Raw genomic sequence first — 16,833 nt, 5'->3', positions numbered from 1 at the left:
AAAGAGTGTTTCTTTTAAAATAGCTGTACTAATGAAAAATTATATTTATAATTAATTATAAATTATATCGAAATTCTATGCATTAATATTTGAAGTCTAGACAACAATTTTGAGACTTTGATGCTCTTTGAAATGAAGCTAAAAATATTTTTAATGTAATTTGCTTATCAGAAACTTAGATTTCAGCTTTCATTATAAATACTTGGAATCTGATGTCCATTCAGATCTAAATGTTAACGCTTTTAATGATGTGAAAATATATTGCCCTCATCAATAAAAACTTCTAAGTTTTAAAAAGTTTATAAAAAATAAAAACTTTTTTCTCAAATTTTTTAACTAAACTTAATAAAGACTTAATAAATATTTAAATAATAGTAAAACAAAAAAAAGTTTAAATTTCTGTTTCAAAAATTAAACTAATTGATATAAACATGCATGAACTATGCAAAATTGCTAGCTTCATATATTTTTAAATGAATTCAATAAACTCTTCACGGTCTTTACAACTTAACAGCATAATAAGGTTCCTATCACGAAAAACTTATTTAATTATTTTTTAGAGCCAAGAAATAGTTTGCTTCATATTGATGATTTATTTTTTGATATCTCTTTTGATGATTTCGAGAGAGCTTTCATAAATTTCAAAAGAAAAAAAGTTAAAGGTCCGGATATAAAAAATCGCAACAAAACAAAAGATAGATAATAGATTCGTATTAAAACTTAAAATGTACTTTACAACATGATGTATTCCTTGATCAAGTAAACATTGGCAGTTAATCAATTTTAATACAACGAAGAAAACTTTAATGCAAATAATTATCAACCTTCGTCCATTTCATCTTAAAAATTTAATAAGAATATTTAGCAACATACCATGTAACAAACCTTAACTTGAATAAGCTTCTATATAAAATTTATTCGGTTGGAAAAAAGTAGTTCAACTGAAAAAACGATTGAACATTTCGTTTGTGAAACCTCCAGTTCTTATCGCAAATCACTATATACACTAGATTTTTTTATTAACCTATTGAAAGCATTTAGTTTTATTTTAAATTCATAAAATTTAACTTAGAAAACTAAAAGTCTACGGAATCAGTGATAAATTGATAAAATGTTATGAAAGTTACTTCACAAAGTCAGTTTGTCTCCTGTAGAGATTGTTATCAAAATTAAAAATAATTTGAAATAAAATGCGGTGTCCAACAGGGTTCTAATTTAGGATCGCTTTCGTTTTTAAATTTTTGAAAACAATTTAAAAAAAAAGCTTTTTCAATCTTTTGAGTACTATATTTGTTAAAAATAGTTATTTGTTTTGTTAAACAGTGAAATTTATGACCGTTATTTAAATAATAAAAAAAAACAACACATTTCTAATTAGTTTAGATGCGTTAATTTAACATTAAACATCAACAAGACAAAATGGGTCTTGTCCTCTTGCTAATAAAGAAGCGCCTTTTATTGAATAATTAACCTAAAATTTTTAATGATAAAGCTAAAATAAAAAAGGAGTCGTTTAGAAAGTTATATTTGATAATATTTTCACTAAATTACCAAAAAATAACAGAATTTTATACATAATCAGTTTACGAACTTAGTATCTGTAATACCTTATGTTTTATGTTTTGGCTACTTTAATTATAAATATTTAGGAATGAAGTCAATTCAGATTAAAATGTTAACATTTTTTATGATGAAAACACAAACTTTCCTTACCAATATATATTATAGGTAATATATATTATCTCTTATGTTTTGTTCTAAAAGCAACCAATTATTATTTGTTTTCGAATATCTTTTACCCAAAAATCTATAAATAAATATACTTTTCAAAATAAAAAATTTATTAAATGAACCTATTTGTCATTCAAATTTAATCAGTTCTTTATAAACTATTGACCAAAAGAACATTGTTCTGTTTAATTGTGATTTGTTAATCTTGTTTTTTATTTTTAAAACTAAATTTAAAACAATATTCTTTCAACTGATAGCGTATTTAGATATTTTTGAAAAACATAAAACTATAAATGAAATACTTTTTTGGAACCATATTTTGTTATCTGGATTAGTCAAATACGTCATGTTAAACTTTGTCTTTAACGAACTTGCAATACATAAAAACTTTCTTTTGACATTTTGTTTATATAAAGTATTTTGGTTCCAAAATTTAAATCCATCGATAATACTAAACATCAGCAACTCATTTTTTAAAAATAGTAACAATTTTATCAGAAAAACGAAAAAAAAATATTGTAAATGTTGTATTGTTATAACTGCTGTATTAGTCCACACTAACATTGCTAAAAAAATAAAACCAAATATCAAGTAAATGTTAAAAAAATGATATAGTTAAATATCAAGTAAATGTTAACAAAATAGTCCCATACATCTTTACTTACCACCTAGTCATTTATATAATAATTTTAATATAATTATTTAAAAAAATTAAAACAAATGTTTACGATAAAATACTTTACGTTTAAACTTTTACCTGTTATCATACAGCCATATATTTCTTTCTTTATTTCTTTAAATATTAACATGTCATCATACAGTCATATATTTCTTCCGCGGTGTTCAGCGATAAGACCGTAAGGATTTCTTGGGGCACCTAAAATAAAATGAATAAATAAATAAAATTGTTCCTTCCGTGTTCCCGGAAACTAAATGATTATCCCGAAGTTTCCGGGAAAAAAAACTTCGGCTTCGTAACACCAAAAAGTTTTACAATTAATATTGAAAGCGCTATGTAATATACTCAAAATGGATAAAAATCCTGAAAACATGGACTCGTTGGTTTCAGATGATACCTCCAACGAGTACAATAAAGAGAAATCTCCGTTGTTAAATGTTGAAAAGAAATTACCTTTAGAGTGTTCTCAGAAAAGTTCATGGTTAGTAAACTACCTGCTATTAAAAAAATAAAAAGATTTTCTGTTGAAATTGCTTCTTGCTGAAATTTTTTTTGGTTTAAATTATATCATGACAAAATTGAAAAAACGAGGATGTTGAACTTATTTTTGCTGTGTTATTTTTAGTTTTTATGTTCATTTAACTTTTAAAAATGATTTGTTTCGAAAAGTATTCCATTTTCATAAATAAATTTTTTTTTGCAAAATATGTTTTTTGTAGCTAAAAAAAAGGGTTTATCTTTACATACTATATTATTTAAAAATTGAAAAAAATAGTAATATATTGAGGTAAAGATAGAAATCAGAAAAAAGAAAGCATGATAAAATAAGGCATTTTTAGAAGTTTTAACTTATATGGTTTCCATGAGTCTTATTTTAAGGGTTTTCATTTAGATATACCTATAAATATGTTTTTAAATCTTTTCATATTTTAACAAGTATTATATTGTAAAATTGATTTTTGATCATATCATTTTGATCATATTGATTTTAATCATTTTGATTATATAAAAAAGTTATAAAAGCTACAATAGTGTACGAAAAATACATAGCTAAAAAAGCAAAATCAGACCCAAAACTGCTGCTTGATTATATCAACTGAAAACGAAAAATTAAAAATTATTTAATATTAATTGAAGATTCTAATGCGTGCATCATTACAGATTAAAAGCAGATTGCTGATACTTTGAATGAATATTTTCAATCTGTATTTATTGGAGATAACAACAATATTTTACTAAACTTCGAAAAAAAGTGTTTGAATTCACTAGAGTTTATTAGTATTACCTCAACTGAAGTTATGAATATGATAAATGCTATCAACCCAAGAAAATTGGTTGGACCAGATGGAATTCATCTTAAAAATTTAATAAGAATAATTAGCAATATACCAACAAACCTTAACTTGAATAATCATTCATTCACCGATAAGAAAATATTTAAATTGAAATCATGAGGGTTTTTTTTACAAATCACACAGTCAATTTCTGGAACAAGTTACCAATTGAAACAGTGGAAGTTAAAAATCTCAACTTATTTAAAGCTAAACTAGACTTAATCGTGTATGTTTAACTTTTGTCTGTAAAAGGTTTAACATGGCGTTAAATCTCAACAGTATTGCATATTATATATATATATCATTTATAGGTGCTTAAAGTTGATTAATTTATAGTTTTAACAGCAGTAAAATTGAACATGTTGAAATAGGAAGTTGTGAGGCTTATAATACCAACTGGAGGGTTCACTCTCTTATAGCCTAGCTAAAACGAGAAGAATGACCTTGTATACAAAACAAAATCATAAAAAAAAACTAAATGAAATAAAGTAAAAATTGAAAAACTAGATAAAGAAAAATTGTTTTTCAAACTTTTTTTTTTAGTTCATAAAGATATAAATTGCTCTGTAGGAAATTTCAGTCAGTAGTTGCTGAGTTTTTAATTGATTATCTACCATAGAAATTTGTATCAAAAGTTAGAACACATAATCAGCATCTTTGAGACAACCTTGTATATTGAATATGAGCCTTTTAACAGAGTAAACCAAACAATAAAGTTAGAGGGCATCTTATAATTAATGTTATGTATGAAATGTCAGTTGCTTAATTTTTATGTGATTAGAAAAATCTGGTATTTAGAGATCCTAAAATGACATGTTTTGTATAGCCTTTTTTTAAATAATGGAGAAATTTATGGTTGTTTTTCTTGTTGTCCCTAAGATAAGGTGTAAACTAAATATGGCAAATTATATAGATTTTAGTTTTTCCAAAGTTTCTATTCAGCACAAAATGTGTAAATATTCTAATAAGACAATTTTTTAAATTTTTGTTAATTAAAAACTGTAACAAGTGTTTTAAAAATGATAAAAGAACCGGTAATGTAAAAAGGAACTAGATTGAAAGTGTCATTTTTACATGGTTCACTTGTTTATTAACAGTTATTAACATTTCCCACTGCTTTCTTTGAGTTTAATATAATGTTATTGGAAGCCGAATTCAAAATTGAAAAACATGGTTTAAAACTATTAAAGCAGCTTTCATTTAAATGAATATTTTTACAAATGTGCGAGTTTTTGAATTTATTTATTGAATTTTACATATATATATATATATATATATATATATATATATATATATATATATATATATATATATATATATATATATATATAAATATATAATGAGTAAAAACACTTATCTAATTTTTATCTTCAACAACTTTTTTCTCCATCAGTGGGTTCATTAGGAAATCGGATTTCTTGTTATGACCTTCACAACAGAAAAAACATAAAATTGCTTGTAAAACTTTAAATAAAAACTATGAAACTCAGCATATAATAATATCAATATGTGCTGAATACACACACCTCATGATTTTTTTTTACCATGCCGTTCACTGCATTAAGTCTAACAAAGCTGTTTTGTTCAGAAGCGGTAAAAATTAAGCGTTTTGACTGTCATGCTACGTAGAGTTGGTTTTTGGAAAAAGTTAAAGACTATAACTCTTTTAAATGCTTTTAAATGCTAAATTATATGATAGTATTTTACATTTCTGGTAAGTTTCAAGTCATTTCCATTTTCTGATCGTTTTTAATAGCTTAAAGAGTGTCAAATGTTACGACCGCCACTCTCGCAGAATTGCCCACATATATACATATATTTATTCAATTTCCTAAACCTGTTGTTTTCTTGCTCTTTAGCTTCCTTCTTTGCTTTCTATAAACTTAAATCTTGGCTTGCAGTCCTCTTGCAAGTGAATTTATTTGAAAAAAACAACAAAAAACATACAATCATATACCTCTTGGTACCTAAACATTTGAATAATTATATATTTGAACAATTGACCTTATTGAACTTGATTGACTGGTTAATTTTTTCTTTTTACGTAATTTGCAATAAATTTAAATAAGCATAAATGAAATTTATATTTACAATAGGCTGTTTAGAGTATTCAATATTATGTTTATGTTAAAGTTATTAAGGGGTCAAATCATTATATTTCAACCAATCTCTGATTTTCCTGGTTTTTACATATTGTTATTTGCATCATGTAGATAGGTTAAATTTGAAATTTCAGACTTCCAAGTACAACGGTTCGGAAATTATAGCCTCATAAACAGGACACAGTGGCCCCCCTTGATTTACAAATGGTCAAAACAGACTACTTTAGAGCTGTATAACTTTTTTCTCACTTTAAACAAGTGTCTCATTTTTTCTAGAACTATTTTCTGGATAGTCCTCTCTTTAAAAAAGTGGTTTTAATTAACTTGTGTTAAATTAGAAAAAATTATGACCTCCTCAACTTTAAAAAAAATCATAAAATTGCTAAAATATGCCAAAATGAAACTAACTGTAGCATTATTCTGTTCATCCACAAGTCTTAACAGATAGCTTTTCTGATTAGCTACTACTATCTGCAATACACAGGCAGAATATAGGCAGCTTGTTGCAGTTTAGAAATTAAATATATATAAAAGCAAAATGTCCACGCGCCTAAAAAGTCCATTTTTCAGCCATTTTGAGATGCTTGTAAATTTTTCTAACACTTTATTTTGATCTAAGATTAACAGCATTTAAGACCATTAGACCTAACTATCTGAAAATGCAAACAATATAAACTTCTTGAATCCACATTAAAAATGCCAGCATTTTTAAATTACCCTATTTTTCAATCATCAACGGTTGTATGTGTTACTAGAAACTAGTGCCCCTCTAATCTGCCAACTGGCCTATATAAAGGGTGCAACTAATTATAAGTCATTTCTTAATAAAAGGGAAGATATGGGTGATTGTCCTCTCCTTGATCTGGTCTTTATAGTAGATAAGGGCACAAATAAAGGGGGCAGTAACTTTTTAGAGACCTTCATTATGGTTCAAATAAAAGTCTCTAAATTAATTTAGATATTTAGGTACTTAATACCTAAATATCTAAATTAATTTCAAAATGAAACCATTATTTCTTTAAATTCTATTTTGTTTTAGGTAATCAGTGGTGTTTATATGGTCTGGACACCTCCCCCCCCCCCCCCACACACTCACTAAGGTGAGGGGGAGGGGGAGGGGGAGGGGTGGCACTAATCAAATTCTACTAACTTTTAGTAATTTAATTAACTTTTGTTAATTCCCTTTTAAGACTATTACATTGTATATTTGCTGGAAAATCTCGCACACATTTTTGATAGTTACTATGAAAATTTAAATCTTATGGTAAAAGCATCAAAAAATGCAATAAAGATCTAATGGCCTTAACTGTATATTTATTAGAAAATGAGTTATGTATGTTTCATGCTAGAAAATGAATGTTTATATCTTAGTTATAAGTTAGTTGCCCTTCTTCCCCCTTTGATTGGTGAGCCACAGACCATTGGTTAAAATATAATGATTTGACCCTAGGATCTTTATGTCGAAAAGAGTGGTTTGAATGAATAATTATTATCAACAGTAGTTAAATATTATTTGTTAAATTACTAAAATGATACATATGTATATGCTAGAAGACATATGGATATAATAGAGGTTTGTAAAACCAATAAAGTCCACATTTTTTTAAGTTAATTTTAAACTCCTAAGTCAAATTTTATTTGCTTTAATAAATGAAACAAAAAAGTATTTCTTTTGTTTTCTAAATTTTCTTTGTATGAATATCTTTCAATTCTTTTATTTATTTTTCTGTTATATCTTGAGAATTATGGATAGTTTCATCACCAAATAATAAAGGTGTTGTTTAATGTTAAAATAAAAAGGTTTAATGATTAAAAAAACACATTGTTTTTCAGATCACAAAAATCCTTATTTGGTTCATTACTTGAGTTAGATTATTAAATCATTAATTGAATTTGAACAAAAATGCTGATTTGCAGATATTTAACCTCTAAGCTTTGTTTTTCAATAGTAAAATCTAAAATGGTCCTCAGTTAAATAAGGTAAGTATAAGGATGATTAATCGGTAACCATGGGTAAGTAATGGGTAGATACCACTAGGTGTGGATATAAAAAGAAGATTAGGGTCCTTCAAAATTTTGCATGTGGATTGTTATGAAAGGACAAACACAACATTTGTAAGACTATTAAATTATATACAGACTTAGTTGATTGAAGTGAGATGGCAGCAGGAAGGTACAAAATCCTTTTTTAGTTTCCATCATTTAAAAACTATATGTGTTTATCTATGGCACAGGATAGTTTTTTAGTAGATAAATTGTGCTTAGTAAAACATCTTTTTGAAATTACAAACTTTATCAACATAGTTAAAAAATTATGAAAATTATTTTTCATAATTTTCATAATTTTTTAACTATGTATAAAATATCTTTTATTGTATTTTGTTTTTTTAGTTACTTGTATTTTCTGACTATATTCACAGCCATTGGAGGTTTTTTATTTGGATATGATACTGGCGTTATATCTGGAGCAATGATTCCTTTAAAAAAACAATTTGATTTGACCAACTTAATGCAAGAAGCCATTGTAAGTATGGCTCTTGTGGGTGCTATAATTGGTTCTCTTGTATCAGGGGTATTAAACAACTGGTATGGGCGTAGACCTTCAATGATTACTGGTGGATTTCTTTTCACTATAGGTTCAGTTTGTATGGGAGTAGCAAATGGCCCTGTTTTAATATTAGTGGGAAGACTGTTTGTTGGATTCGGAATAGGTAAGTTCAAATAAATGTTGTTGTGTTGAGGATCAGCAATTAGTGAATTTGCTTTAATTTGCTTTTGATAATTATGCTGGTCAAAAAATTAGTCAGTCTAAAATTTATTTTATTATAATGTAGGATTGGTTAGCATGGCTGTTCCACTTTATATTGCTGAAGCAGCTCCTTCTAATATGAGAGGAAAACTGGTTACAATTAATGTGTTATTTATAACATTTGGTCAATTTTTTGCTTCATTACTTAATGGGGCTTTCAGTCATATCAAAAAAGACAGTTGGAGGTAGCATATAAATTTATACATTCTTAAATTTTTTTTATATTTATATTTAGTTTTATAACTAGTAATAGGATTCTATTACATTTATAAAATTTCAAATCTTTTTATTACATGAGATTTTTTTAATTTAAAATGTAAAAAAACCTAAACTAACCTTATATCAGCTCATGCACTTATGCATTAAGTTGTTTGCTAATTATTAAAAAAAGTTAAAAAATTTAAAATATATTGCAAATTTTCTTTTTTGTGAAGTTATGCTATATATTTTCAAAAGAATTTATTAAAAAGTAATTCTGTATGACTAAACAACCAGACTGTCTTTCCAGATAAATTCACCTATTTTTTAAAAATTTTCTTGGTGTACGAACTCAGATTCGCTTCAAATTTTTACCACCCATATAATTTATGAACAACACACAACCCTAAAAATTTCAGTTTAATTGACCAATCCAATGGAAACTTTTGATTGAATCATTATTACCCAAATTTGGAAAAATTTAAGTATTTGCAGGCATGGCCTTCTATATTGCATGCCCGTGTATGTTACATTTTAGAGGCTGATTATAAGAGGCCTATTTACGCAACAAAAAAATTGACAGTGCAATATAGAAAAAAACTTTAAATGAATATTATATATATTATTGCTTTGTAAACCGTCGTGATACGGTGCCTTCACCAAATTCTGTCTTATGTGAAAAGCATTTTAATGAAAATTGTTAAATTGGAATTCAAACATTCCTGAAATTTTCTCGTTAAGTGAATGCTTAAAGCGTCCTTCTACACTACTATCACCTATTGCTTTAAGAAGACCACCTAAAACTTGTATTTATCAAGAAGATGAACTTAGTTTTTTTTTCTAAAAATGATAAAATATCTGAATGGAACAAGTTAAATAGTAAACATTCGCCAGAAGGTTTTCAATTTAAAAAACATCTCAGTTATGTTATTAATTACAATTTAAAATTTGATCCTTCAACACATTTTCCTTTGGTTCTTGAATCAATAAAAATTGATCATTGTTTATATGTAGCTTTGCAATACAAAGAAAATAATTTTCCACTTCCTCCATGGTTAACTAAAGGCATAATGGTACGTTAACTAGTTTGATTATGCTAAAAAATCTTGCCTCATACATAAAAAACATAGCTTCTTCTAATAGGAACATACTTCTTGAAGAAATAATAGAATATACTATAAAGCAAAGGGTCAACCACAATATTCTGCAGATATGATCAGACATGCTTTATTATTAAGATATACATCTAAACAAGCATATGAAATTTCACTTGAATTGTTTCTATTACCTTCAATTTCTTTATGAAATAAAATAAAACAAGGTGGAGTTGATACAATAAAGTCTGTAAAAAAGCTTTATGAGAAAGGTTCAATATATGAACATATGATACTAATTATAGATGCATTTTATCTTCAGAAACAGACACAATATTGTAGTGGTGTCTATGTGGGTGCAGATGACAATGGCCCTCTGTACAAAGGAGTTGTTGCATTTTTGACTGTTAGTTTATTGAAATCTATTCTTTATATTATCAAAGCAGTACCTGAAGTTACCATAAGTGGTAAATGGCTTTCGAAGGAAATATCAGATTCTATTAGTTCCCTTTCTCTATCTGGTTTTAAAATTCAAGGAGTTGTTACTAACAATCATTGAGCAAAAGTAAATGCATTTAGTTTGCCTCATTCTAAATTTGGTAATCAGTCAAATTTATTTATTTATCATCCTGATAGTCTAAATATTAAAATACAATTATTCGATGATAGTGTTCACATTGTTAAAAATATCAGAAATAATTTATTACACTGTAAAAAATTTGTCTTTTCATTATTTACATATAATATAAAAGATGACGTCTATAATTGTCCAGCTGGTTATATTACTTGGGGAGATTTTCATCTTCTACATTCTAAAGATGAATGACTTCAAGGTAATTTAAAAAAAGCTCCAAAAATTACATATAAAGTTCACCCTTGTAATAAAAAGCAAAATGTTTCTCTTGCGCTGTCGATTTTCGATGAAACAACAGTTGCAAGATTTAAAAATTATTTTCCAAAGCAAAATGACATTTCTGGTTTTTTAAGCATTTTTCAAAAATGGTGGACTGTTTCAAATTCAAAACAACATTTTAGTCCTGATAAACTTGGTAATTCAATTATTTTTCAATAATTCAATAATTATTTGATGATGGTAAAACCACATTTTTTAGGCAAGAAGCTGATTAGATTAAACTTTGGCAGAAATCTCAATTTTTTACTTTATAAAAACAAACATCATCTGCTCTTATCACAACCCTGCGTTCTCAAGCAATCCTTATAGACGAGCTTATCGAAGAAGGATATTTGTATGTGCTTTCTTCACAACTTCAGAGTGACCCTGTAGAGTGTAGATTTTTTTAATATCGACAGATGAGTGGCGGGAGATTTCTAGTTTACTAGAAGTTTACTAGAAGTTCAACATTTAGAAATTATTTTAGCATGTTGGACTTTAATTAAGAAGAATGTAAATTTGATGATTAAAGAACGATTATAATAACCCAATTAATGATGAATTACTAATAACATTAGATTTAAACTCAAATGAGATATCAGAATTAACTCTATCACCTGAAACAGAAGAAGTTGCAACAACAGTTGCTGGTTATATAGCAAAGAAATTAATAAAAAGAAGCAAATGTAGCGATTGCAAGTCTATGCTTGCTACAGATGCAAGTAATATAAACATTTGTCTATATCTATAAATACTTTCACAAAGTGGTCTTACTGTGCCTTCATTTTCACTTATGGATTTCACAACTGGATGTTTTGCAGTATTATATAATCTTTTAGTAACTAAACAAGGCACTAATGTCAAAGATGTATCAAGCTTTGTTTTATCAAAATCCAACAGTTTGCTTTACTTGCGATTTATGCAAAGAATGGGGGTTTGAATTCTAAAATTATAATTAATATCTTTTTTAACAATAAGTAGAAGGTAATCAATGCCACTGTACGATAAGATGCTTTTAAAAGTTTTACAGAAAGAAAAATAGACAGTAGATAGAAAAATAATATTAAAAAAAACAAAAAACAATAGATAATAACGTAAAAATTAAAAATTAAAATAAAAGAACACACATTTTTTTTGTAAATTCGCAGTCTTGTCAATTTAAATAGGTAATGTACAAATATATAAAAATATATATTATAGTGTCCCACTTTTAACCTGACCAAAAAACATTCAAATGCACCCTATCTTAATCATTCTTATTTGGTTCCAGAACCAAAAAAACAGAACAAAAAAGTCTCCAAGCCAAAGGGTTCCAGTACAAGGTATTTTCATATGCGAGGTTCCATGGAATTGTTCACCCCCATCCCTTTCGGTGCCCCTAATTTATGAATTGAATAGTAGAAAATTGTCCATTTTGCATTTATTTTTGTTCTGAAAAAAAAATCTTTCATTTAAGAGTTAATATTTGTACAAACTTGTCATTTACAACAATTATAGACAAATAAAGTCAAAAATCCCATTAAAATAACATAAAATCACTTTTTTTCAAGTCTTTTCCAACCTCTTTTTCGTTTATTTGCATGGAATCTTCTAAAAGACCTTCGTCATGACTTTCAGCCACAAATTAAGATGTCTTATTTTAGATATAAAATGAGATTTTTAATACAAAAATTGAAATATTATGTCTTGTATGAATAGTCAGATTCAAATATGTTGTTTTTGCAATATTTTGTCATTGTTTTAGCAGCATTAATGTTCTATTCAAATAATTGCTTTTATGTAAAATATTATAAGACTGTTTCATTTTATACTTTTCAGATTATAACAAATTTCTTAAAATATATAATGGCCGATGATGATGATGGATTTCCTCATAAATCTCCAAGGACTAGAAATGGTCAGAGTACTGTAAGAGAGAAAAATGAGGAGAGCTCCTTGGTAACTACACGTTGCAGAAGTCTTCCTCAAATGAGATATACCTCTCCTAGGACTAACAGGAATTGTCAACCAGGAGCCTCAGGTACATCCTTCAACATAAGTTTAGCTCCACAGAGAACTAATAGGCGTAAAAGAACAATACATACTTCAGTACCCATTACATATGTTTGCATTAAACAAGTAATATTTTAGGCTTTAATTAAAATAATGAATTGGAAAAGCTTTTTTTAGGTGAAAACTTTTGAAATAAATAAGTAAAGACTTTTATATATGTTTAGGCTATTCACAATAGGAGAAGTTTGTCGTCAAATATATTGACTCAGGTCAAGTAAGAATAATCAAAAAACAAGACTATCCTGTGACGTCAGGTTAAGTAAGAATAATCAAAACACAAGACTTTAAAAAATCTATGCTTTTCATTGGAGGGGAATGTACGAAAAGTAGCAGGGGAGAATTTATTGTAGTATGTATTCTGAGAGAACTGTTAAGTATTTGGGACAAGGGTGGGTTTGATTCAAGATTTCGGGTTACAGAACAAGTAGTGAAGAAGAAGCTTGAGAAATCTTATGAACGCTACAAAAAACTGTGTAGTCTTAGAACCCTTCTGGAAATAAACAAGATGAAAGAAGAGCAATATAAAACAAAAACGGAGACTTTTATAAAAGAAACAAATTGTGTTTTTCCTGTTTATAAAACAGACATCTTAAAACTTATAAGAGGTGACGAAAATAGAGACAAGCAAGCAAAGACAGAAGATATTGAGTTCCTGATAAGAGCATTTAAAGGTGAAGTGATTAAGTTAGACACTGGGAAAGATAAATCTTATCAAGAAAAAATGATAGACAGGGAAAAATAAATGTTAGATATGATAGAAAGTATGCGAAGAGAAGGACAATATAAAAAAGAAAAACAAGAAATGTTAAAGAAAAAAGCTATAGAGGATATAAAAAGGATGAAAGATTTTGAGATTTTGAGAGTTATTTTCAAGTGGTACGAGTACCACTGATGCTGATAGTAAATTTGAGCCTTGCCAAAAAAAAAGATCAGTGAAGATAGAGTTTACATAGAGCTTTCAATAAATGATATTCTTGACAAGTGGGTTTCTTTCTTTACTAGGTACAAGATCAGTGTTTGAGCCGAAACTTCACTTTTGTCCTCACTTGGGTAGAAGCGAAGTTTCAGCTCGATTAATGGTGTTGATCTAAATACAGTTCCTGTATCAAAGAGTAGTCTTCATAGAAATAATAAGATTGTGATTGAAAAGAAAGCTAGAATAGTGAGAAAAAAAAATTTGGACAAAGTTTGGGGTTTAAAGCTCGTCATTCATTTTGATACAAAACTGGTCAAACACTATTGAACTGACCAAAAAATGTCTGAAACTATACAAAGGCTTGCTTTCAGTATATCATCCCCCCTGGTCAATGAGCCCTTAGATTTCTTGCTAGGAGTTCTAGAAATTGAGTCATCTAAAGGGTAGGATCAAGCTATAGCTATTCAGAACATGTTAGAGTATTATGTGGTCACTGACTAGATCAATGTTTGTAGTGCAGATACAACAGCCTCTAATACTATAAAATGCAATGGGGCAATTAAGTTCTTGGTGGATCATGTGCTTAAAAGACCTGTGCTTTGGCTGCTTTGTAGGTAAATAAATATTTTGATAACATAATTTGAAGGTTTGTTGCATTAAACTGTTGCAAAATTATTACCTTTTGTAACTTTTGAAAATTGATCTTTAAAGGGATCATATATCTGAAAGGCATATTTCCCACACAATGGATTATATTCAAGGTTCAACAAAATCTCCATCACGTGCAATATATAAAGATTTTCAAAAAATCTGGCCAGAAATAAGAGAAAGGGCAAATAATGTTGATCAGTTGCTATTTTTCAATTATGGAAGAGAGGAGAATATGGTAGGTACTGATTTTCATAGAAGGATATTAAATGCTAAGAACTTCTGCATAACAGCCCTAAAACAAAATTGCTTTCAAAAGGGAGATTATAAAGTTCTTTGTGAGCTAATAGTCCTAATTTACCTTGGTGGCCATGTACCTGGTTTCCAGTTTCCAGGTTCATGGTTGATTTTCTATACTTGCTTACATTACAGCTGACTTCAAAGATTAATTTAAAGTTGAATAATAGTGAGAAAGATATGCTCAAACTGTCAACTGACTTTATTGTCACATCTTATGGAGCATACTTTTTAAAGTCTCCTTTGCTCCATCACATGATTTGGATGCTTTTAAGCTAGCTTATGAAATGATGAGCAATAAGCTATATATATCCAAGGATGGTCCCCTCGAAAAGCTGCTCCATGCAAGCCTGGTCCATCATAGTTGGTACCTGACCCAACTGCTAGTTATTCTTACAATAGCAAATAGACATTTAGAACTGAAGGAAAGAGCTGGACTAGCTCAGAAGCTGCCAGGTTTCACTTGTCTGCAACCTGATGATTTTAAAAGGGAACAACCTCAGCCTCTAACTCATGTGGTTCCTATGTCAGTTTTGTCCGACTTTATCACTAAGGACTCCTGGCTGCTCTTTACATATTTAGATATAGCTACGAGAGTAATCAACACATGGATAAAGGATAATTTTGAAAATGATTCCTACATACATTTTCAACATCAGATCAGAATCTAGCAGTAGTGAATGACAGGGCTGAGCGCCATACAAATCTTGTGCAAGTTTTTGTGACTGAAAGTCATGAAGAAAGTCTTCTACAGGATACCATGCAAGTTGTACAAAAAAGCCGAAAAGAGGTTGGAAAAGACCTGAAAAAAAGTGAAATTTTTGCTAGATTATTGATACTAGCATCTTCAGCTTTAATTACAAATTATTAATTAAACTAAATTACAAACAAATGGTACAAATCACTTTTTAATGGCTTCTTTAAAGTTCGCTTTAATTGGGCTTCTTTAATATTACGTAGGTATAAAAAATATGGCGTCCAGAATTGCGTTTTTCCATATTGACCATCATCTAAATTCATATCTTCATTTTTAGGTCTGCATTTGTTGAACTGAATTTCGATTGCTTCTCGAACTTTTCTTTCAAATTTTTTGGGTTCTACTTTTAACGTCTTTACTTGATCCTATTTTATACTACATGAACATTTAATTTTATGATGCCCAATTGCAGATTGTTATAATTTTTTTTCAAAATTATTTTTTTGGTGTTGTTTTGTTCTTGTTGCTATTTTCATTTTTGTTTCGCCGATGTATTTTTGTTCACACTCACATTCTATTAGGTATACTCCGGGATGGCTATTTGATGGTAGTTTGTTTTGTTGCGTGAAGATTTAAGATTTGCACTAGATTTAAAGACTGTCCTGTAACCTGCTTTCCTAAAGATTTTTTGAAGTTTTGGTGATAATATTGGGATCCACGGTAGTGATAATGTTGACATGGTTGCTTCGTTGTTAGATAAAACTATTTCATTATTTGAGTGTTGTTTTTTTATAACAATATTTGCAAGGTCTTGTAATTTTTTCTTTTCGTACCCATTTTCAGCAAACACATTTATTAGGAAATTGATTTCTTTATTTAAAAATTTTTCAGAGCAAATTGATAAAGCTCTATGAATAAATCCTTTGAATATTTCTTCTAAGATTTTTGGATTGTGGTTTGAATTTGGCTTAACCTGAATATTTGTTATTGCTTTTTTTTTGATGTATGTTAAAATCATAATTACCTTTTCGATTATTGGTTATTTGAATGTCTAAAAAATTTAATCTTTTGTTTTCATCTTTAAATTTAATTGTGTATTTGATGGCATGATGTTGACTGCTTAATATTTGTTGAAAACGGATGGCATTATCTTTATTTGTAAATCTTGAGTGGCTCTCATCTACGTACCTGAAAAACGATTTTATTTCTAACTGTGGATTACATGAATGAAGCGCAATGTCGATTGCTTTATTTTCAAAAAATAGCAGGAAACCTTCCACAAGTACTACCATGAGTGAAGTTCTATTGAACCTGAATCTACAAGTTTGTGAAAAAATTTCTTAGATAAAATAAAAAAATTAGTATTGAGAGAATTTGTATTTAT

General features: G+C 28.1%; 1 protein-coding gene across 1 annotated transcript in view; it reads left to right on the top strand.

Moving 5' to 3' along the window:
- The first annotated feature begins 2,706 nt into the window (after nt 1-2,706).
- The window catches only part of LOC100206721 (proton myo-inositol cotransporter), a 29,772-nt gene continuing 15,645 nt past the window's right edge, over nt 2,707-16,833 (top strand). The window contains exons 1-3 of the mRNA XM_065795343.1: nt 2,707-2,891; nt 8,238-8,557; nt 8,681-8,840. Coding sequence (XP_065651415.1) covers nt 2,761-2,891; nt 8,238-8,557; nt 8,681-8,840 — 611 coding nt within the window. The 5' untranslated portion in view covers nt 2,707-2,760. The remainder of the gene's footprint in view (nt 2,892-8,237; nt 8,558-8,680; nt 8,841-16,833) is intronic.

This window comes from Hydra vulgaris, chromosome 04 (assembly GCF_038396675.1).
Source record: "Hydra vulgaris chromosome 04, alternate assembly HydraT2T_AEP".
Taxonomy (NCBI): domain Eukaryota; kingdom Metazoa; phylum Cnidaria; class Hydrozoa; order Anthoathecata; family Hydridae; genus Hydra; species Hydra vulgaris.
The sequence above is the reverse complement of the archived record's forward strand: the minus strand, read 5'-3'. Positions and strand labels throughout refer to the sequence as shown.